General features: G+C 43.0%; 1 protein-coding gene across 2 annotated transcripts; it reads left to right on the top strand.

Annotated features, from left to right (window-relative positions):
* The first annotated feature begins 879 nt into the window (after positions 1-879).
* On the top strand, positions 880-23,027 carry vill (villin-like). 2 transcript variants are annotated; one of them, XM_013132364.4, is made up of 20 exons: positions 880-998; positions 3,253-3,333; positions 3,593-3,667; positions 3,937-4,130; positions 5,649-5,757; positions 6,428-6,538; positions 6,844-7,052; positions 9,440-9,518; positions 9,709-9,807; positions 11,027-11,180; positions 11,501-11,601; positions 11,689-11,826; positions 12,888-13,046; positions 16,888-17,067; positions 17,225-17,370; positions 18,486-18,630; positions 18,839-19,027; positions 19,893-19,961; positions 20,140-20,457; positions 22,265-23,027. In XM_013132364.4, the coding sequence occupies exons 2-20, from the start codon at positions 3,262-3,264 to the stop codon at positions 22,376-22,378; spliced, it is 2,661 nt and encodes an 886-aa protein (XP_012987818.1). In that variant the 5' UTR covers positions 880-998; positions 3,253-3,261; the 3' UTR covers positions 22,379-23,027. The 2 variants fall into 2 exon arrangements, with proteins under 2 accessions (XP_012987818.1, XP_019897195.1); XM_020041636.3 differs by having other exon boundaries at positions 3,230-3,333.
* The last annotated feature ends 20 nt before the right edge of the window (positions 23,028-23,047 follow it).

Below are 23,047 nucleotides of genomic sequence, written 5' to 3'. Positions count from 1 at the left end.
ATTTGAGCCAGTGCCACTTAAATAATCGAATTGCAAAATCTGCCATTTAATTTTACAACCATCTTTAAACTATGAACCCCAAAACATGAATTCACATATCCCTATGTTCTTAAGGGGATATTCTACGGGAAGCACACTAAACCAGATGTTTTTAAGTCTTACCTGACTAATCCAACCCACACAATCCTCAGGACAATTTTAAGACAATGATCACCAAATGATGACACAGCAAAATAAAAATTGGCCATTTCCACAAAAAAGGCCATTTCCATGCCACTTGTCTTTAAATAGACAGAGAGTAAATTCTGACAAATTATTTGACCACTGTGATTAACTGAAAACATTAAGGAATCCCTGATTAGATGGCAACTAAGTGAGCACCAAACAGAAAAACCTGACTGACTACAGAGGTTAGGCTGGGAGAATGTGTTTACTCTGTGATACGGAGACATTAGAAAGAATTTGAAACAAAAAATCTACTACAAAATCTAATATTAAGTGTGTGAAATCCAAAATGTGCATTTTTGTCAGCCGTGTATTTGACCCGTAACTTTCTGAGGGAGGGATACTGTAGTGAAAGGTGACTAGGCCATGTAGATTCTAAGTCCTGTTGAGAGTAAGAATGAAACATGGGGAGAGAGACAGAAGGGAATAGACAGAGGACAGAGGTGATGAGAGAGGAGAGAAAGGCAGAGATAGAGAGAGGAAAAAAGGGGAAGAGAGATAAAGGAGGAAGGAGAGAGTGGAATAGAGATAAAGGAGGAAGGAGTGGAGGTTTTCACACACATGAGTGGAGAACAGACATAAACACTCCCATCTAACAGCGGTCACTAGACACACATCCAGAGGAAACACACACACACACACCCAAAGGAAACATACACACACTCACACTCAGAGGGACCGAAAGGGAGTGGACAGTGCGGTGGTGACAAACAGCTACGACTGCCGTGTTCTGCCTTTCACATCCACCTTCCTGCATCGTTCAGCTGCTGAAGGTAAGATTTAGTTTTATTATTTAATGTTTCTCTTTCCAAACACAAACAGTTTATTCAATGTATTATGTATTATAACAGAAAATGGCGATTTAGTATGACATTTCATGTATGACTTTTACAGTTCCACTGGAGTTCACAGCTTGATCTGGTTGCGTGCACATAGTGTTGTTGTATGTACTTAGTAAGGCTGTGGTACTTTGACCATTGTCTGAACATTGATGTGGAACCAGTCTTTCTGGCACTTGTTGCACTATCAACAGAGGCAGTTAAGGGTCATGTAGTGTTGGGCAAGTCAGCGTAGTGTTGGGCAAGTCAGCGTAGTGTTGGGTTGCTGATTCAAATCCCTGTGCCGACTAGGTGAAGAGTCTACTGCTGTACACTTTGCCAAGCCATTCCGATTTTATCACCTTAACCAGGAAGTGGTTACTAATGCACACATATTCCCCAGCCAAGAATTACACTGTGGTAGAGGATGAGGTTGTTTAAAAGTGCTGGTAAAGGAGGTGGTTGGTTACTAATCTTGGTGGAGGAGGTAGTTGGTTAGTAATCTTGACAGAGGTGGTTGATTACTAATCTTGGTAGAGGAGGTGGTTGGCTACTAATCTTGGTGGAGGAGGTTTTAGTAATCTTGATATAGGAGGTGGCTGGTTACTTATCTTGGTAGAGGAGGTGGTTGTTTACTAATCTTGGTGGAGGAGGTTGTTGGTTAGTAATCTTAGTAGAGGAGGTAGTTGGTTAGTAGTGTTGGTAGAGGAGGTGGTTAGTTACCAGTTTTTGTTAAGTAGAAAGCCAGCTATTAGTCTTTCTCATAAGGTATTTGTCAAAGGAGATTTGTTCATCGTCTGAAACTTGATGCAGTATGATTTAATCACTATACAAAATAATGCTAACTAGCATATATACATTTTTTCTGCTTCCATCAAGGAGGGATGCTTGGTGCTGCTACAGTATATTGGAATTGTGACAGTCATATTGACTACTGCCTTTCATTCCCAAAAGAATTGTTGCTCTCTGAGGCAGTCTACAGAACTATTTTTAATCTGCCTGTTCTAAAGACTAAAGGACAATAGTCTCTTTTAAAGACCACAGGACAATAGTCTCTTTAAAAACCACAGTGCAATAGTCACATCTAAGAACAATAGTCTCTTTACATATTTTATTTAGACATTTATGTCCATTTGAATGATGATGATGATGGCAGATATTAAAGCTATGGCTAACAGCCCTGTAAGTCATGGTTTCAGTGTATTTTATGGAAAGGCACTATGCTAGAGGCTTACATGATTCCCTGACCCCACCTGTACCTGCTGTCCTGACAGGTAAAACACCCCTAGTTTGGCCTTTCATATTCACTGGAGTGAAGCCAATGAAATCACTGCTTTCTCTAAGCCTATTGTTTGAACTGAGATGAATACAGTTCAGGCATTTGTGTTTGTTTTAAATGACTCAGGCTTTAATCTGAGACCAGGGCTGCTTCCAAAATGCCAACCTACTCCCTACATGGTACAAATGACCAGGGCCTCTGTTAACTGGACCCCAATGGTCCCCGGTCAGGAGTTGTTCCCTATCTAGGGAATAAGGTGTCATTTGGGATGCTGACGCTTCCATGACTGAGCAGGAATTAATAAGGGGTCGGGCTGGTTAGTTACTCAGGCAGGCAAATGGGACGTATCTTGTTTGAGGTCACAATAGGCCCGACCACCACACCCCACCACACCCTGTCAGGCCACCCTGGACCTGTCAATCAACCTTACACAACATTTTGTCCTGTTCCTGTTCACTGTGATGGAAATTCATACAGTGATTATATGTATGATCAAAAATGAAATAATTATTCAAATGTTTTACTGAAACATATTGTAAATTATGTTGCATTGTGGGAAAGTGTCTGAATGTAAAATTTTACTGTAATTCTTCAAATAAGAATTCTTCACTAAATAAGGCAGTATAACCAGAAGGAAGTATAGTATACTAATACTAAAATGGTAACTTTTTTCTGGTGCAGTTTAGGGGAAAGATTTAGGCAGTAGTCTAAAACCTTGATCTGGAGTTTTCCCTCAGAATTCACGTTTCCTGTTTCCAGCTGTCTTGGGCTGTAGTTACAATATTATATATTCCTGGATGTGTTTAATCTGTGTGTGTGTGTGTGTGCGCGCGTGCGTGCGTGCATTTCAGTTTGAGGAACTTGTTTGTTGCCATTGCATCTGATTGACGGTGTTTTGTGAAACCAGGGCTGTATAATTATCTCCTTTAGTTGTGAAGAATGATGGAAGAAACTCCAGATCCGTTCAAGCATGTCAGCCAGAAGTCAGGTCTGCAGGTGTGGACCATCAACGTAAGTTCAGCTGTCATCACATCCTAGGTCTCCATAAAGACACCTAAATGGTTTATACTTTAATAAAAATAGATAGTAGCTAAGACCACACAGGGAGATAATATTACAGTAGTTAAAAGAGCTACTGTGCCAATATAGCAATGCAGGTTTGATTGAACTGAGCCCTCAGGTTCCCATACAATGCTAGATATAACCACATGGACAGTGTTCTGACAGTGTTCTGAGGGGTTCTTTAATTGTGTTACTGTTTAATTTCCAGAATATGAAGATGGTCCCTGTTCCGGATCAGGCGTTTGGAAACTTTTTTGAGGGGGATTGTTATATCGTCCTCTATGTGAGTATCATCATCATTCTTCATCTGTGGTAAACACTTTGGGATTTCCCTGCTGATGTTCAACATACAGGTCATAACTAGCCCATACAGGCCAAGTCTGCGTTGTTTGTCTACATACATCCTTTGTGTGTTGGTAAAGAGGTGTGGGGGGGGTATGTGTGTGTATATTTATTATCTGGTACAATAGTTTTACAAATGATTTGTTAAACATACATGTATGTTTGTGTTTCCCAACAATGCAATATATGTCTGTGTGTTTTTGTGTCCAGGTGAGTCAAGACTCCGCGCCGTCCATGGACATCCATTACTGGATCGGAAACCTCTCCAGTCAGGACGAACAGGGGGCGGCGGCCATCTTAGTGACCCAGCTGGATGAGTATCTGAAGGGCAGTCCTGTCCAACACCGGGAGGTCCAGGGAGCAGAGTCCACCAAGTTCAGGAGCTACTTCAAAAACAACCTGATGTGAGTGACCTGACCGGAAGTCAGTCAGAGGAGATAACAGTCAGAGAACAGGGAGGTTTTAGTTGATAACAGTCAGAGACCAGGGAGGTTTTAGTTGATAACAGTCAGAGACCAGGGAGGTCAGAGGAGATAACAGTCAGAGAACAGGGAGGTTTTAGTTGATAACAGTCAGAGAACAGGGAGGTCAGAGGAGATAACAGTAAGAGAACAGGGAGGTTTTAGTTGATAACAGTCAGAGACCAGGGAGGATTTAGTTGATAACAGTCAGAGACCAGGGAGGTCAGAGGAGATAACAGTCAGAGAACAGGGAGGTTTTAGTTGATAACAGTCAGAGAACAGGGAGGTCAGAGGAGATAACAGTAAGAGAACAGGGAGGTTTTAGTTGATAACAGTCAGAGACCAGGGAGGTTTTAGTTGATAACAGTCAGAGACCAGGGAGGTCAGAGGAGATAACAGTCAGAGAACAGGGAGGTTTTAGTTGATAACATTCAGAGACCAGGGAGGTCAGAGGAGATAACAGTCAGAGAACAGGGAGGTTTTAGTTGATAACAGTCAGAGAACAGGGAGGTCAGAGGAGATAACAGTAAGAGAACAGGGAGGTTTTAGTTGATAACAGTCAGAGACCAGGGAGGTTTTAGTTGATAACAGTCAGAGACCAGGGAGGTCAGAGGAGATAACAGTCAGAGAACAGGGAGGTCAGAGGAGATAACAGTCAGAGAACAGGGAGGTTTTAGGTGATAACAGTCAGAGAACAGGGAGGTCAGAGGAGATATTTTGTCTGTGACTCACTAATTAAATGACAGATATGATTAATTGACTGTGACTCACTAATTAAATGACAGACATGATTAATGGACTATGACTCACTAATTAAATGACAGACATGATTAATTGACTGTGACTCACTAATTAAATGACAGACATGATTAATGGACTATGACTCACTAATTAAATGACAGTGGATGAACACAACATGCCACTGTTTTGGTTGGTCTGCCTCTCTATCTGCTTGTATATCTTCCTCTCTATCTGTCTGTCTGTGTATCTGTCTGTATAACAGCCTCTCTGTCTGTCTGTATATCTTCCTCTCTGTCTGTTCATCTGTCTGTACGTCTGTCTGTCTGTTTATCTGTCTTTCTCTCTGTCTGTATAACGGTATATCTGTCTTCTCCATTCATTATATATATTGACAGATTCTGGGAAACCAGAGTGGGCAGAGAATCATTCCTTCTTCTGTTTTGACCTATGAACTGTAACAGTCTCTACCTGCTCATTTTGACCTATGAACTGTAACAGTCTCTACCTGCTCATTTTGACCTATGAACTGTAACAGTCTCTACCTGCTCATTTTGACCTATGAACTGTAACAGTCTCTACCTGCTCATTTTGACCTATGAACTGTAACAGTCTCTACCTGCTCATTTTGACCTATGAACTGTAACAGTCTCTACCTGCTCATTTTGACCTATGAACTGTAACAGTCTCTACCTGCCATAATCCCTGCCTCTCTCTCCTCAGCTATAAGAAGGGAGGGGTGGCGTCAGGGTTCCATCACATTGAGTCCAATATTTACAACATCCTCAGGCTGCTGCAAGTTAAAGGCAGGAAGCATGTCACCGCCACTGAGGTGTGTATCAGGGGAAGACCACTCCCCCTTGACTCAGTCTTAGTGTTCTCAGTATGTGTGGTGTTCTCAGGTGGAGGTAGTGTTTTCAGGTGGGGGTAGTGTTCTCAGGTGGGGGTAGTGTTCTCAGGTGGGGGTAGTGTTCTCAGTGTGTGTGGTGTTCTCAGTGTGTGTGGTGTTCTCAGTTGGAGGTAGTGTTTTCAGGTGGAGGTAGGGTTCTCAGGTGGGGTGGTGTTTTCAGGTGGAGGTGTTGTTTTCAGGTGGAGGTAGTGTTCTCAGGTGGGGTGGTGTTCTCAGGTGGTGGTGGTGTTCTCAGGTGGTGGTGGTGTTCTCAGGTGGAGGTAGTGTTCTCAGGTGGGGGTAGTGTTCTCAGGTGGGGTGGTGTTCTCAGGTGGTGGTGGTGTTCTCAGGTGGGGGTAGTTTTCTCAGGTGGGGGTGGTGTTCTCAGGTGGAGGTAGTGTTCTCCGGTGGAGGTAGTGTTCTCAGGTGGGGGTGGTGTTCTCAGGTGGAGGTAGTGTTCTCAGGTGGGGTGGTGTTCTCAGGTGGTGGTGGTGTTCTTAGGTGGAGGTAGTGTTCTCAGGTGGAGGTAGTGTTTTCAGGTTGAGGTTGTGTTCTCAGTGTCTGTGGTTTTTTGTAGGTGGAGGTAGTGTTCTCACTGAGTGGTGTTTTTTAGGTGGAGGTATCTTGGAACAGCTTCAACAAAGGGGACATCTTCCTGCTGGACATGGGGAAGGTCATTGTTCAGTGGAACGGCCCTCAGAGCAACCGGAGCGAAAAACTCAAGGTATGTAAACCCTAACCTTAAACCATAACATCTCACCTAACCACTGACCCCTGATGTCTCATCGTAACCCTGACCTCTGACCCATGACATCACCTAACTACTGACCCCTGACAATATCTAAAAGATGTATAATGTTAGGGTCAGAGGTCAGTGTAAAGTGGATGTTCATTGGTAGTGTATATCTCCAAGGCTGGGATAATAGTATTAGGAGAGGTAACTGAGAGGTTTGAAAGTATCTTTGACACAGGAACTATTCGGTTTAGTTGTTGTTTTAAATAATATTTTCCCCTGTCCTCCCATGCCAGGCTTTGCTCCTAGCCCACGACATCCGCGACAGGGAGCGAGGCGGGCGGGCTCAGATCGGGGTGGTGGAGGGGAATGCAGAAGAAGACTCTCCAGAACTCATGAAAATCATGAGGGCCATTCTGGGTCAGAGGTCAGGCCCCCTGAAGGAGGCATTGCCTGATGACACTCCTGATTATTGTCAGCAGACAGCCAATGTCCGGCTCTACAAGTATGTAGTCTACCCCTTCAGGTGTTAAGGGTCCTATAGTATGTAGTCTACCCCTTCAGGTGTTAAGGGTCCTATAGTATGTAGTCTACCCCTTCAGGTGTTAAGAGTCCCGTAGTATGTAGACAATTCCTTTTTGTGTTAAGAGTCTTATAGTATGTAGACTACCTGTTTATGTGTTAAGAGTCCTATAGTGTGTAGTCTACCCCTTCAGGTGTTAAGGGTCCTATAGTATGTAGATTACCTCTTGAGGTGTTAAGGGTCCTATAGTATGTAGATTACCTCTTGAGGATTTAAGGGTCCTGTAGTATATAGACCAACTCTAGATGTTCAGGGTCTTATGGTATGTAGACTACCTCTAGATGTTCAGGGTCTTATAGTATGTAGACTACCTCTAGATGTTCAGGGTCTTATAGTATGTACACTACCTCTAGATGTTCCGGGTCTTATAGTGTGTAGACTACTTCTAGATGTTCAGGGTCCTACAGTATGTACAATACCCCTCAAGGAGTTAAGGGTCTTATAGTATGTAGACAATCTCTAGATGTTCAGGGTCCTACAGTATGTAGACTACCTCTAGAGGATTTAAGGGTCCTGTAGTATATAGACCAACTCTAGATGTTCAGGGTCTTATGGTATGTAGACTACCTCTAGATGTTCAGGGTCTTATGGTATGTAGACTACCTCTAGATGTTCAGGGTCTTATAGTATGTAGACTACCTCTAGATGTTCCGGGTCCTATAGGGTGTAGACTACCTCTAGATGTTCAGGGTCCTATAGTATGTAGACTACCTCTAGATGTTCAGGGTCCTATAGTATGTAGACCTGTTTAGGTGTTAAGAGTCATATAGTGTGTAGTCTACCCCTTCAGGTGTTAAGAGTCCTATAGTATGTAGACTACCTCTAGATGTTCAGGGTCCTATAGTATGTAGATTACCTCTTGAGGATTTAAGGGTCCTGTAGTATATAGACCAACTGTAGATGTTCAGGGTCCTATAGTATGCAGACTACCTCTAGATGTTCAGTGTCCTATAGTATGTAGAATACCCCTTGAGGTCTTAAGGGTCTTTTAGTATGCAGACTACCTCTAGATGTTCGAGATATTTGTTGAGGAACTCATACTCTGGTATTGTCCAGTAGCCTGGTTGGATTACTGTTTCAGCATCCCTGCCATTAAAAACATCCATCGTCTGGGTATAACACAGTAGGTCATTGTCACTGGATACTGACCTGAAAAACCTTTAAATGTACCACTGCCGGCCTTTCTGTCTGTCTGTCTACCTTTCTGTGTGTCTGTCTACCTTTCTGTGTGTCTGTCTGTGTGCCTTAATGTGTGTCTGTCTGTGTGCCTTTATGTGTGTCTGTCTACCTTAATGTGTGTCTGTCTGTGTGCCCTTTATGTGTGTCTGTCTGTGTGCCTTAATGTGTGTCTGTCTGTGTGCCTTTATGTGTGTCTGTCTGTGTGCCTTAATGTGTGTCTGTCTACCTTAATGTGTGTCTGTCTGTGTGCCTTTATGTGTGTCTGTCTGTGTGCCTTAATGTGTGTCTGTCTGTGTGCCTTAATGTGTGTCTGTCTACCTTAATGTGTGTCTGTCTGTGTGCCTTTATGTGTGTCTGTCTACCTTAATGTGTGTCTGTCTGTCTACCTTTATGTGTGTCTGTCTGTGTGCCTTAATGTGTGTCTGTCTGTGTGCCTTTATGTGTGTCTGTCTGTGTGCCTTTATGTGTGTCTGTCTGTGTGCCTTAATGTGTGTCTGTCTACCTTAATGTGTGTCTGTCTGTGTGCCTTTATGTGTGTCTGTCTGTGTGCCTTTATGTGTGTCTGTCTGTGTGCCTTAATGTGTGTCTGTCTACCTTAATGTGTGTCTGTCTACCTTAATGTGTGTCTGTCTGTGTGCCTTAATGTGTGTCTGTCTGTCTACCTTAATGTGTGTCTGTCTGTGTGCCTTAATGTGTGTCTGTCTGTGTGCCTTAATGTGTGTCTGTCTGTGTGCCTTTATGTGTGTCTGTCTGTGTGCCTTAATGTGTGTCTGTCTGTCTACCTTTATGTGTGTCTGTCTGTGTGCCTTAATGTGTGTCTGTCTGTGTGCCTTAATGTGTGTCTGTCTGTGTGCCTTTATGTGTGTCTGTCTGTGTGCCTTTATGTGTGTCTGTCTGTGTGCCTTTGTGTGTGTGTCTGTGTGCCTTTATGTGTGTCTGTCTGTGTGCCTTAATGTGTGTCTTTCTGTGTGCCTTTGTGTGTGTGTCTGTGTGCCTTTATGTGTGTCTGTCTGTGTGCCTTAATGTGTGTCTGTGTGCCTTAATGTGTGTCTGTGTGCCTTTATGTGTGTCTGTGTGCCTTTATGTGTGTCTGTCTGTGTGCCTTTATGTGTGTCTGTCTGTCTCTCCAGTGTGTCCGACAGAAGTGGTCAACTTGTGGTTCAGGAGATAGCCACCCAACCCCTGACGCAGGACCTTCTGGACTCTTCGGTATAAACAATACATTACTATGACTACATTACCATGACTACATTACTAATACAACCAATCACAAGTAATTTCAGCAAAACAAAACACCTATGAAAATGACACCGTTTGACAGTCTTTTGTGCATTATGTCTGCATTTAGCACATTGTGTTAGTCTTTAGAATGGCCTATTCCATTGTCCCTGCCTGGTAGGACTGCTATATAGTAGACCAGGGTGGTTCCAGCGTGTTCGTATGGAAGGGGATGCATGCATCTAAGGAGGAGCGGCGCTCGGCACTGAGCAGGGCTGTGGTAAGTCACAGTGGATGGACTGGCAGTATAACAATAATGCTACTTAAAACAGTCTTGGACTAAGTTACACGGTACAGAACTATAACATTACTGTTACAATACCAGTCCAAAACTAAGTTACACGGTACAGAACTATAACATTACTGTTACAATACCAGTCCAAAACTAAGTTATATACTACAGAACTATAACATTACTGTTACAATACCAGTCCAAAACTAAGTTATATACTACAGAACTATAACATTACTGTTACAATACCAGTCCAAAACTAAGTTATATACTACAGAACTATAACATTACTGTTACAATACCAGTCCAAAACTAAGTTACACGGTACAGAACTATAACATTACTGTTACAATACCAGTCTAAAACTAAGTTATATTCTACAGAACTATAACATTACTGTTACAATACCAGTCCAAAACTAAGTTATATACTACAGAACTATAACATTACTGTCACAATACCTGTCCAAAACTAAGTTATATGGTACATGGAATTCTATAGTACTCAACATTACCCTAAATGCCCAAGATTTCCCAAAGACTAATTCACATATTCAGGTTATTCACTAGATAGCTACTGAGTACTACTAGACAAATCTTTGAGGGTGAGAAAACTCAGCTCATTGAGAGCCCCTGTGTTTCGCCTGCCAGGTAAAGGAAGCCTGTGAAGTAGGCTACATAACAGATCTTCCTCCCCCTTCCATTTTGAAAAGGGGGCTAAATAATCTCAAAATCCCTGAATCTGGCAACAATGGCCTGTGCATATATTACGTGCATGACGCCATTACACCACTTTCAAAATTGTTAATCATTACATTTTGATAGGTGACAGCAGACTTGAGAAAAAATAATAATTAAGCGGTGGTCAAAAGTGCAGCAAAAGTGTTGTCTTAACAAGTAAAACACCCAAAGATAACGTCCTTATTTAGACATGCGAGATAAAGCCACCAAAACCTCCACAGCACATCTTCACCAGTAACCAGCCTTCCTAAAGCCACATCAGTGTTCATTCCATTAACATAAATAATGGTGAATATATTTGTTAAATACACATTTTTCAGTGGCAGTTGATAAAATGATAACTGACTAAATATTATTTTGGCTAGTGGGAGGTTTTTGAGCAATGTAAATATGCAATCTGTGTTTTCAGTGTTTCTTGGTGCTTGAAAGTATCTATATCTAATGAAGTGTAAATCTCACTTCCCCAGGGCTTCATAAAGGCTAAGAACTACCCCAGCAGCACTAACGTGGAGGTGATGGCAGAGGGGGGAGAGTCGGCCATGTTCAAACACCTCTTCAAGTCTTGGAGGGAGAAGGGCCAGACACAAGGCCTAGGGAATGTCTATTCCACTGGCAGCATTGGTGACTACAACTACATAAGATAACCAAACGACATCAACTTAAATCTTTAACTAGGGAAACTACCTACACTATTTTCAGGCTGGTACAAAATAGTTATCAGCTCTGGTCCGGTTGAAGTTTTGACATTTAAAAAGGTCTGCTATGTGGTTTATATGTATATTGTCTCCTTAAGATAAAGCAGGTGATGTTTGATGCATAAATATACATTTTGTTCCTAGCTAAGGTAGAGCAGGTGATGTTTGATGCATAAATATACATTTTGTTCCTAGCTAAGTTAGAGCAGGTGATGTTTGATGCATAAATATACATTTTGTTCCTAGCTAAGGTAGAGCAGGTGAAGTTTGATGTGATGGAGCTTCATGCCCACCCTGAACAAGCAGCACAGCAGCGTATGGTTGACGACGCCTCTGGACAGGTGCAGGTAAGACACACAAACACACCGTCACACACATATCTGTAACATCTGTTGTGTAAATGACAGTCATTGACCCACAGTCCTGTTGTCCAGATCTGGCGTATAGAGAAGCTAGAGCTGAGAGAGCTCCATCCCAGCTCCTATGGCCTGTTCTACGCAGGAGACTGTTACCTGGTCCTCTACACCTACATGCGAGCCAAAAAGCAGCAGTACATTCTCTACATGTGGCAGGTGAAAAACAAGTACCAATACTATTTGTAGAGTTGTGGTTTCCATTCCCATTAGGGACCTCTTTAGGAATAAGTTAATATGAAACCAGGACTCTGATGTCTAAAAATATCGTAAAATTATTGCCATTATCTGTTATAACCACTATATACTGCCAATACAGACCAATCCTGATACACCTCTAAAGCCGACTTAATCCTGATATACCGCTAATACTAAACTAGTCCTGATACACCTCTAATACTGACCTAGTCCTGATACACCTCTAATACTGACCTAGTCCTGATACACCTCTAATACTGACCTAGTCCTGATACACCTCTAATACTGACCTATTCCTGTTATACCTGAAATACGGACCTAGTCCTGATACACCTCTAATACTGACCTACAGTAGTCCTGATACACCTCTAATACTGACCTAGTCCTGATACACCTCTAATACTGACCTAGTCCTGATACACCTCTAATACTGACCTAGTCCTGATACACCTCTAATACTGACCTACAGTAGTCCTGATACACCTCTAATACTGACCTAGTCCTGATAAACCTCTAATACTAAACTAGTCCTGATACACCTCTAATACTGACCTAGTCCTGATACACCTCTAATACTGACCTAGTCCTGATACACCTCTAATACTGACCTAGTCCTGATACACCTCTAATACTGACCTAGTCCTGATACACCTCTAATACTGACCTAGTCCTGATACACCTCTAATACTGACCTAGTCCTGATACACCTCTAATACTGACCTACAGTAGTCCTGATACACCTCTAATACTGATCTAGTCCTGAAACAACTCTAATACTGACCTAGTCCTGATACACCTCTAATACTGACCTAGTCCTGATACACCTCTAATACTGACCTAGTCCTGATACACCTCTAATACTGACCTAGTCCTGATACACCTCTAATACTGACCTGGTCCTGATAGATCTATAATACTCACCTAGACCTAATAGATCTCTAATACTGACCTACAGTAGTCCTGATACACCTCTAATACTGACCTAGAATATCTGGGTGTGGCTAACATCTGTTTGTTGTCAGGGTTGTCATGCCACCCAGGATGAGATCGCAGCATGTGCCTACCAGGCAGTTGCCGTGGACAACAAATATAACGGAGAGGCGGTGCAGGTCAGGGTGGTTATGGGAAAAGAGCCGCGTCACTTTCTGGCCATCTTCAAAGGGAAACTCATCATCTTCGAGGTAAGAGTCTTAATCTGGTCACATGGCCCTATACCTGCTGATCTTCTTGTTTCATGGAGGGACATTAGCAGATGTTGCTTGGTACCAGGTGTTTGCAGTACACCATTGTTAAGGGTTGGGAAGCACACTTGTAGATGTGTCAATCTGGAGTGGCTTTTCCACTCAAACGTTCCTTAAAGGACCTCAAAACACTGATGGTGAAACATTGTGCCGATCAATCAATCAATCAAATGTATTTATAAAGCCCTTTTTACAACAGCAGTTGTCACAAAGTGCTTTTACAGAGACACCCGGCCTTAAACCCCAAGGAGCAAACAACAGTAGTGTTTAATTTCAGTGGCTAGGAAAAACTCCCTAAGAAGGCCAAATTTTAGGAAGAAACCTAGAGAGGACCCAGGCTCAGAGGAGTGACCAGTCCTCTACTGGCTGTGCCGGGTGAAATATTAAGAGTCCAATTGGAATAAATAATAAATGCATTTTGGCTAAATCCAGAGTCTATTTAAATGTAGACTAGGTCAGAAGTATGACCAGATGGACAAGGACAGAGACAGCAACGGGCCCCCCAAACCAGGTACTCCGCAGGTGTGGACCAGAACCTCATGTCCTCTTAAAGTTTAAAACTGGAGGTGACAGGGAAAATTCAGAAAACGCATTCCTCAAATCAACAACAATTTATAGTGGAGAAGGAGAACTTAGTGGGGAAGGAGAACTGACCCAATCCCCCAGCACAATTGTATAGCAGCGTAAGACCTTGGGACTGAGACGGGGGGGTCCAGCGACACTGTGACCCTATCAGGGAGAGGCCCCAGACAGGGCCCAACAGGCAGGAAATCAATCCACCCACATTGCTAGGCATCAACCAAAGGGACACCCACCAACCGCAACCACCCTGAATGAGGACTGAGTATTGCCAGCAGAGTACAACCCAATTGTACAAGTGCGCAACAGAGAGACAACAACAAGCCAATGACTCCGCCCCCGAGAGGCATCGGAGGGAGGGCATTCCAGTGGCGACGAGAGCCCACCTGGCATGCTTCCAACATGTCAGACTGTGAAAGCAGCATCATGTTTCCAACATGTCAGACTGTGAAAGCAGCATCATGTTTCCAACATGTCAGACTGTGAAAGCAGCATCATGTTTCCAACATGTCAGACTGTGAAAGCAGCATCATGTTTCCAACCATGTTATGTTCTGCCAGTTTTAAATCTAGGTACGGCAGGTTTCCACATGATATCAACAATATTGTGTTGATCGTTTTCCATTATCTAAATCTGCATAGTCTTTGCAAGTGTAAATGTACATGTTAAATAAAACTTTTAACAATTAACAGTATTTGACATGTCAAACAATACACTGATTATTAAACTATACTGGAAACAACGCATTGTCCTAAGCAAAAGCTAACTATTGTTGTTATAGCAACTTACTATACTATGCCTTGTACCTGTACATTTCTTGTTTGGATCAAGTCCAAACAACAACGAAAATGGTCTTACAAATCAGGAGTATTGAGATGATATGACACTAAACTAGTTATTTAATGGAAACTATAAGATCCTGTTGTTTTGATAGTTTCTTTTTGTTAGGAAGAAAATAGTTCCACCATCTTTTTTTTCTGTCTGGCTATCTCGGATCATCTTCAGCTAAACAGCACCACATCATTGTATCATTTCATTTTTTCAACAGCCTACTCCTAATCTGTTACTGGTCATGTTCAGACCTGATCCATGTTAGTAATGTAGAGGTATGAGGATGGGAAGTTGCTATAACCATGTTACTAATGTAGAGGTTTGAGGATGGGAAGTTGCTATAACCATGTTAGTAATGTAGAGGTATGAGGATGGGAAGTTGCTATAACCATGTTAGTAATGTAGAGGTATGAGGATGGGAAGTTGCTATAATCATGTAAGTAATGTGGAGGTATGAGGATGGGAAGTTGCTATAACCATGTTAGTAATGTAGAGGTAGTAGGATGGGAAGTTGCTATAACCATGTTAGTAATGTAGAGGTAGGAGGATGGGAAGTTGCTATAATCATGTAAGTAATGTGGAGGTATGAGGATGGGAAGTTGCTATAACCATGTTAGTAATGTAGAGGTAGGAGGATGGGAAGTTGCTATAACCATGTTAGTAATGTAGAGGTATGAGGATGGGAAGTTGCTATAACCATGTTAGTAATGTAGAGGTATGAGGATGGGAAGTTGCTATAATCATGTAAGTAATGTGGAGGTATGAGGATGGGAAGTTGCTATAACCATGTTAGTAATGTAGAGGTAGGAGGATGGGAAGTTGCTATAACCATGTTAGTAATGTAGAGGTATGAGGATGGGAAGTTGCTATAACCATGTTAGTAATGTAGAGGTATGAGGATGGGAAGTTGCTATAACCATGTTAGTAATGTAGAGGTATGAGGATGGGAAGTGGCTATAACCATGTTAGTAATGTAGAGGTAGGAGGATGGGAAGTTGCTATAACCATGTTAGTAATGTAGAGGTATGAGGATGGGAAGTTGCTATAATCATGTAAGTAATGTAGAGGTAGGAGGATGGGAAGTTGCTATAACCATGTTAGTAATGTAGAGGTATGAGGATGGGAAGTGGCTATAACCATGTTAGTAATGTAGAGGTAGGAGGATGGGAAGTTGCTATTACCATGTTAGTAATGTAGAGGTATGAGGATGGGAAGTTGCTATAATCATGTTAGTAATGTGGAGGTTTGAGGATGGGAAGTTGCTATAACCATGTTAGTAATGTAGAGGTAGGAGGATGGGAAGTTGCTATAACCATGTTACTAATGTAGAGGTTTGAGGATGGGAAGTTGCTATAACCATGTTAGTAATGTAGAGGTAGGAGGATGGGAAGTTGCTATAACCATGTTAGTAATGTAGAGGTATGAGGATGGGAAGTTGCTATAACCATGTTAGTAATGTAGAGGTATGAGGATGGGAAGTTGCTATAACCATGTTAGTAATGTAGAGGTATGAGGATGGGAAGTTGCTATAACCATGTTAGTAATGTAGAGGTAGGAGGATGGGAAGTTGCTATAACCATGTTAGTAATGTAGAGGTATGAGGATGGGAAGTTGCTATAATCATGTAAGTAATGTAGAGGTAGGAGGATGGGAAGTTGCTATAACCATGTTAGTAATGTAGAGGTATGAGGATGGGAAGTGGCTATAACCATGTTAGTAATGTAGAGGTAGGAGGATGGGAAGTTGCTATTACCATGTTAGTAATGTAGAGGTTTGAGGATGGGAAGTTGCTATAACCATGTTAGTAATGTAGAGGTAGGAGGATGGGAAGTTGCTATAACCATGTTAGTAATGTAGAGGTATGAGGATGGGAAGTTGCTAGAATCATGTCAGTAATGTAGAGGTAGGAGGATGGGAAGTTGCTATAACCATGTTAGTAATGTAGAGGTATGAGGATGGGAAGTTGCTATAACCATGTGAGTAATGTAGAGGTATGAGGATGGGAAGTTGCTATAACCATGTTACTAATGTAGAGGTATGAGGATGGGAAGTTGCTATAACCATGTTAGTAATGTAGAGGTATAAGGATGGGAAGTTGCTATAATCATGTTAGTAATGTAGAGGTTTGAGGATGGGAAGTTGCTATAACCATGTTAGTAATGTAGAGGTTTGAGGATGGGAAGTTGCTATAACCATGTTACTAATGTAGCGGTATGAGGATGGGAAGTTGCTATAATCATGTTAGTTAGCTTTTGCTTGGGACAACAAGGCTAGTGGGCTGGTTTGTTATCCAAGTTATTTTCATGACTGTGTGTATGTGTTTTTGTGTGTTGGTTTCTGCGTGTGGGGATGTGTGTGTGTGTGTGTACAGGGAGGTACAAGCAGATCTGGGGTGACCAGTCCAGAACCAGCAGTCCGGCTGTTCCAGGTTCGAGGGACTAATGAGTTTAACACTAAAGCTACAGAGGTTCCAGCCCGCTCCTCGTCCCTCAACACCAATGATGTCTTCCTTCTTAAAACCGACATGTTTTTTTACATGTGGTATGGAAAGGTACGATGTGTGACTGAGTATCAGAGCTATTGTACAACTTGAGGTTTCTCTAAAATATTTGCTGGAAAGGATTTTAGAGGTTCTGTACCAAGATAGACAACGCAGAGGCCCCCCAAAACATGAGCCTGAGAGTGATATGTGGAGTGTTGTGTCTCAGGGTTGTAGCGGCGATGAGCGGGAGATGGGGAGAGTGGTGTCAGACGTTGTGTCCAGGCAGGAAAAACAGGTGGTGATGGAGGGCCAGGAGCCAGCAGAGTTCTGGGTGGCCCTGGGAGGCAAGGCCCCCTACTGCTCTGACAAGAGGTACACACACACTGATCACAAGATACACACACACTGATCACAGGATACACACACACTGATCACAGGATACACACACACTGATCACAGGATACACACACACTGATCACAGGATACACACACACTGATCACAGGATACACACACTGATCACAAGATACACACACTGATCACAGGATACACACACACTGATCACAGGATACACACACTGATCACAGGATACACACACTGATCACAGGATACACACATACTGATCACATGATACACACACTGATCACAGGATACACACACACTGATCACAGGATATGCACACTGATCACAGGATACGCATACTGATCACAATATACACACACTGATCACAGGATACACACACTGATTACAGGATACACACACTGATCACAGGATACGCATACTGATCACAAGATACACACACTGATCACAGGATACACACACTGATTACAGAATACACACACTGATCACAGGATACACACACTGATTACAGGATACACACACTGATCACAGGATACGCATACTGATCACAAGATACACACACTGATCACAGGATACACACACTGATTACAGGATACACACACTGATCACAGGATACACACATACTGATCACATGATACACACACTGATCACAGGATATGCACACTGATCACAGGATACGCATACTGATCACAAGATACACACACTGATCACAGGATACACACACTGATTACAGGATACACACACTGATCACAGGATACACACATACTGATCACAGGATACACACACTGATCACAGGATACACACATACTGATCACAGGATACACACACTGATCACAGGATACACACACTGATCACAGGATACACACATATTGATCACATGATACACACACTGATCACAGGATACACACTGATCACAGGATATGCACACTGATCACAGGATACGCATACTGATTACAGGATACACACACTGATCACAGGATACACACTGATCACAGGATACACACTGATCACAGGATACACACTGATCACAGGATACACACACTGATCACTGGTGACACGGTACACACATACTGAGGACAGGGTACACACACACACACACTGATGACACATCCTGTCATGTGACTGTCAGACTCCAGAATGAGAAGCCTCCACACAACCCCAGGTTGTTTGAATGCTCCAATCAGACCGGCCGGTTCATGATGACAGAGGTGGAGGACTTTGCTCAGGAGGACCTGGACCAGGATGATGTCATGCTGCTGGACACTTGGGAGGAGGTGAGGTGTCGGGGGGGCGTGGTTACCTATGAGGATGTTAGGGGTTATCGTAGTTAAATGGTGAATGTGATTTGTGCTCAGTGAAACCTCTGGTAACCTGATTCTAGCTTTGTTCAGAGGGGAGGCAAGGGTCCCATTCCTATGATTACAGCAGTCCCAGAGGCCAGCAGTACCACTGAATGACCCTAACTCTGTCCAATCCGCTTAGATCTTCCTATGGATTGGCAAGTCAGCCAACGAATATGAGACCAAGGAGGCGTGTAACAGCGCTCTGGAGTACCTGAGGACCCACCCAGCAGGGCGCAGCCCAGATACCCCCATTATCTCTGTCAAACAGGGCTACGAACCACCCACCTTCACTGGATGGTTCAACGCATGGGACCCTCACAAGTGCAGCGTGAGTAGAAGGATTATAGTATATTATGTAAATATATTATACAAAACCACTATAGGACATATTGTACCAGCCAACACCACTAGAGGGCATATCGTACCAGCCAACACCACTAGAGGGCATATCGTACCAGCCAACACCACTAGAGGGCATATCGTACCAGCCAACACCACTAGAGGGCATATCGTACCAGCCAACACAACTAGAGGGCATATCGTACCAGCCAACACCACTAGAGGGCATATTGTACCAGCCAACCCCACTATAGGACATATCGTACCAGCCAACACAACTAGAGGGCATATTGTACCAGCCAACCCCACTATAGGACATATTGTACCAGCCAACCCCACTAGAGGGCATATCGTACCAGCCAACACCACTAGAGGGCATATCGTACCAGCCAACCCCACTATAGGACATATTGTACCAGCCAACCCCACTAGAGGGCATATCGTACCAGCCAACCCCACTAGAGGGCATATCGTACCAGCCAACCCCACTAGAGGGCATATCGTACCAGCCAACCCCACTAGAGGGCATATTGTACCAGCCAACCCCACTAGAGGGCATATCTTACCAGCCAACACCACTAGAGGGCATATCGTACCAGCCAACCCCACTAGAGGGCATATCGTACCAGCCAGTGACTGGAGAAGTTTCGTGAATGGATGTACTCGTTTAATGTGCCTGGATGTCATTTGAAACATCACCAATGTAAATGGAATGTAATTTACTGAAAGGGAAAAATGATGAGTAGGTCAGTCTGTATGTGCACATATATTCAGTTATAGGCTGACTTTAGATAGGCTTTGGGTCATGGACTGAACTTGTGTTGACACACTAGCGGATCTCGTTTTCCCAACAGGGAGACATCTCCTATGAGGAAATCAAAAAAAAGCTTGGCGATGTTTCTTCAACTTCTCAGATAACTGTAGTAAGTGATTTACCAACCCCAGTGTTTACTAACTTTAAGGTATGCAAAAAAATTTTTTTTATGTCATTGTGATAATCAATACATGCCTTTTCATGCATCAAATAGGAAATAATTTTAACAGAAAAAAATATTATACTGCATATCAGTATGTCTGATTCCTGCGGCTCCATGTCTGTAGAATCTGAACAGCACAGACATGACTAAGGGTTCTGCAGGAGAGAGCGGGGCTGGAGGCTACAATGGTCCTGGAAAGACTGCCCAGGTCAGCTCTGCCCAGATCAGCTCGCCATTGTCCTACAAGGTCCATCTTGTTGCTGGAGGAGGCTCCCCCACCCCTGCCAGCCAAACCACACCTTTAGCCCAGAACAATCTGTCTAACACCTTCAGTACCCCTCTCTCCACCACCCTGTCCTCTCACTCCCCCAGCGCCAGTACAACCCAAGCCCTTCAGATCCATAGTGATCTGCCTCAGGATGTGGCCCCTAACCGCAGCAAGGTGAGGAAGCACTTTTAACCGCTCACACTGTGGTGTAGAGTAGTGGTGTAATGGGTGGGTGTAAAGTAATGGGTGGGTGTAGAGTAATGATATATTGGGTGGGTGTAGAGTAATGGTATAATGGGTGGGTGTAGAGTAATGGTATAATGGGTGGGTGTAGAGTAATGGTGTAATGGGTGGGCGTAGAGTAGTGGTGTAATGGGTGGTCGTAGAGTAATGGGTGGGTGTAGAGTAATGGTGTAATGGGTGGGTGTAGAGTAATGGGTGGGTGTAGAGTAATGGTGTAATGGGTGGGTGTAGAGTAATGGTGTAATGGGTGGATGTAGAGTAATGGTATAATTGGTGGGTGTAGAGTAATGGGTGGGTGTAGAGTAATGGTATAATGGGTGGGTGTAGAGTAATGGTATAATGGGTGGGTGTAGAGTAATGGTGTAATGGGTGGATGTAGAGTAATGGTATAATTGGTGGGTGTAGAGTAATGGGTGGGTGTAGAGTAATGGTATAATGGGTGGGTGTAGAGTAATGGTATAATGGGTGGATGTAGAGTAATGGTGTAATGGGTGGGTGTAGAGTAATGGGTGGGTGTAGAGTAATGGTATAATGGGTGGGTGTAGAGTAATTGTATAATGCGTGGGTGTAGAGTAATGGTATAATGGGTGGATGTAGAGTAATGGTGTAATGGGTGGGTGTAGAGTAATGGGTGGGTGTAGAGTAATGGTATAATGGGTGGGTGTAGAGTAATTGTATAATGCGTGGGTGTAGAGTAATGATATAATGGGTGGATGTAGAGTAATGGTGTAATGGGTGGGTGTAGAGTAATGGGAGGGTGTAGAGTAATGGTATAATGGGTGGGTGTAGAGTAATGGTGTAATGGGTGGGTGTAGAGTAATGGGTGGGTGTGGAGTAATAGGTGGGTGTAGAGTAATGGTGTAATGGGTGGATGTAGAGTAATGGTATACTGGGTGGGTGTAGAGTAATGGTGGTGGTGTAGAGTAATAGTGGTGGTGTATAGTAATAGCTGTGGTTTAGGGTGCTATTAGAGTACTGGTGGTGGTTTAGCATGGTATTAGAGTACTGGTGGTGGTTTAGCAGGGTAATAGAGTAATAGTGGTGGTTTAGCATGGTATTAGAGTACTGGTGGTGGTTTAGCATGGTATTAGAGTACTGGTGGTGGTTTAGCATGGTATTAGAGTACTGGTGGTGGTTTAGCATGGTATTAGAGTACTGGTGGTGGTTTAGCATGGTATTAGAGTACTGGTGGTGGTTTAGCATGGTATTAGAGTACTGGTGGTGGTTTAGCATGGTATTAGAGTACTGGTGGTGGTTTAGCATGGTATTAGAGTACTGGTGGTGGTTTAGCATGGTATTAGAGTACTGGTGGTGGTTTAGCATGGTATTAGAGTACTGGTGGTGGTTTAGCATGGTATTAGAGTACTGGTGGTGGTTTAGCATGGTATTAGAGTACTGGTAGTGGTTTAGCATGGTATTAGAGTACTGGTGGTGGTTTAGCATGGTATTAGAGTACTGGTGGTGATTTAGCATGGTATTAGAGTACTGGTGGTGGTTTAGCATGGTATTAGAGTAATGGTTGTTTACCATCAGCAGGGGGCAGCAAAACACATCATAACCTCTCCTTCTATCCCTCCTTTCATTCTGCCCATTTCTCTCCTCTTTTCCCTCTCTCACCTTTCTCCCTGTCTCTCTCTCTTTTTGTCTTTCTCCCTCCCCTTCTGCTCCATCTTCCCCTCTCGCTCCACTCCCTCTGAATTTGCTTTTTCTATCCCTTTCTCTCTCTCTTTGTTCTCAGGAATGTCTTTCTGATGAGGATATGGAGAACCTTTTGGGGTGTTCTCGGTCTAGTTTCCAAAGGTTACCCAAGTGGAGGCAGAATGACCTGTTGAAGAAGGCGGGGTTGTTCTAAATGGGCAGATCAATCCATTGGTATTATTAGCGTTGATTGGCTAATTTCTTTAACTGAACAATGTAGAACTGGCACCAAAATGTGCCACTAGCACATTACAAACTGGCAAATACTGGGCTATGATTACCAGTAGTACATTACAAACTGGCAAATACTGGGTTATGATTACCAGTAGTACATTACAAACTGGCAAATACTGGGTTATGATTACCAGTAGTACATTACAAACTGCCAAATACTGGGCTATGATTACCAGTAGTACATTACAACTGCCAAATACTGGGCTATGACTACCAGTAGCACATTCCAAACTGCCAAATACTGGGCTATGATAACCAGTAGTACATTACAAACTGCCAAATACTGGGCTATGATAACCAGTAGTACATTACAAACTGCCAAATACTGGGCTATGATTACCAGTAGTACATTACAAACTGCCAAATACTGGGCTATGATTACCAGTAGTACATTACAAACTGCCAAATACTGGGCTATGATTACCAGTAGTACATGTCTCTTTTTTTCAATCTCTTTAAAGACATTATTTATTTAAAGCAAATGAAGCACTATACCTTTGTTGATTTTTTTACTAGTATGCCAAATATAATGAAAAGCCTGGATATGGAAAAATATTGAATCACGTAAGGGTTTTTTAATTGTCATGTT

This window comes from Esox lucius, chromosome 21 (assembly GCF_011004845.1).
Source record: "Esox lucius isolate fEsoLuc1 chromosome 21, fEsoLuc1.pri, whole genome shotgun sequence".
NCBI lineage: Eukaryota > Metazoa > Chordata > Actinopteri > Esociformes > Esocidae > Esox > Esox lucius.
The sequence above is the reverse complement of the archived record's forward strand: the minus strand, read 5'-3'. Positions and strand labels throughout refer to the sequence as shown.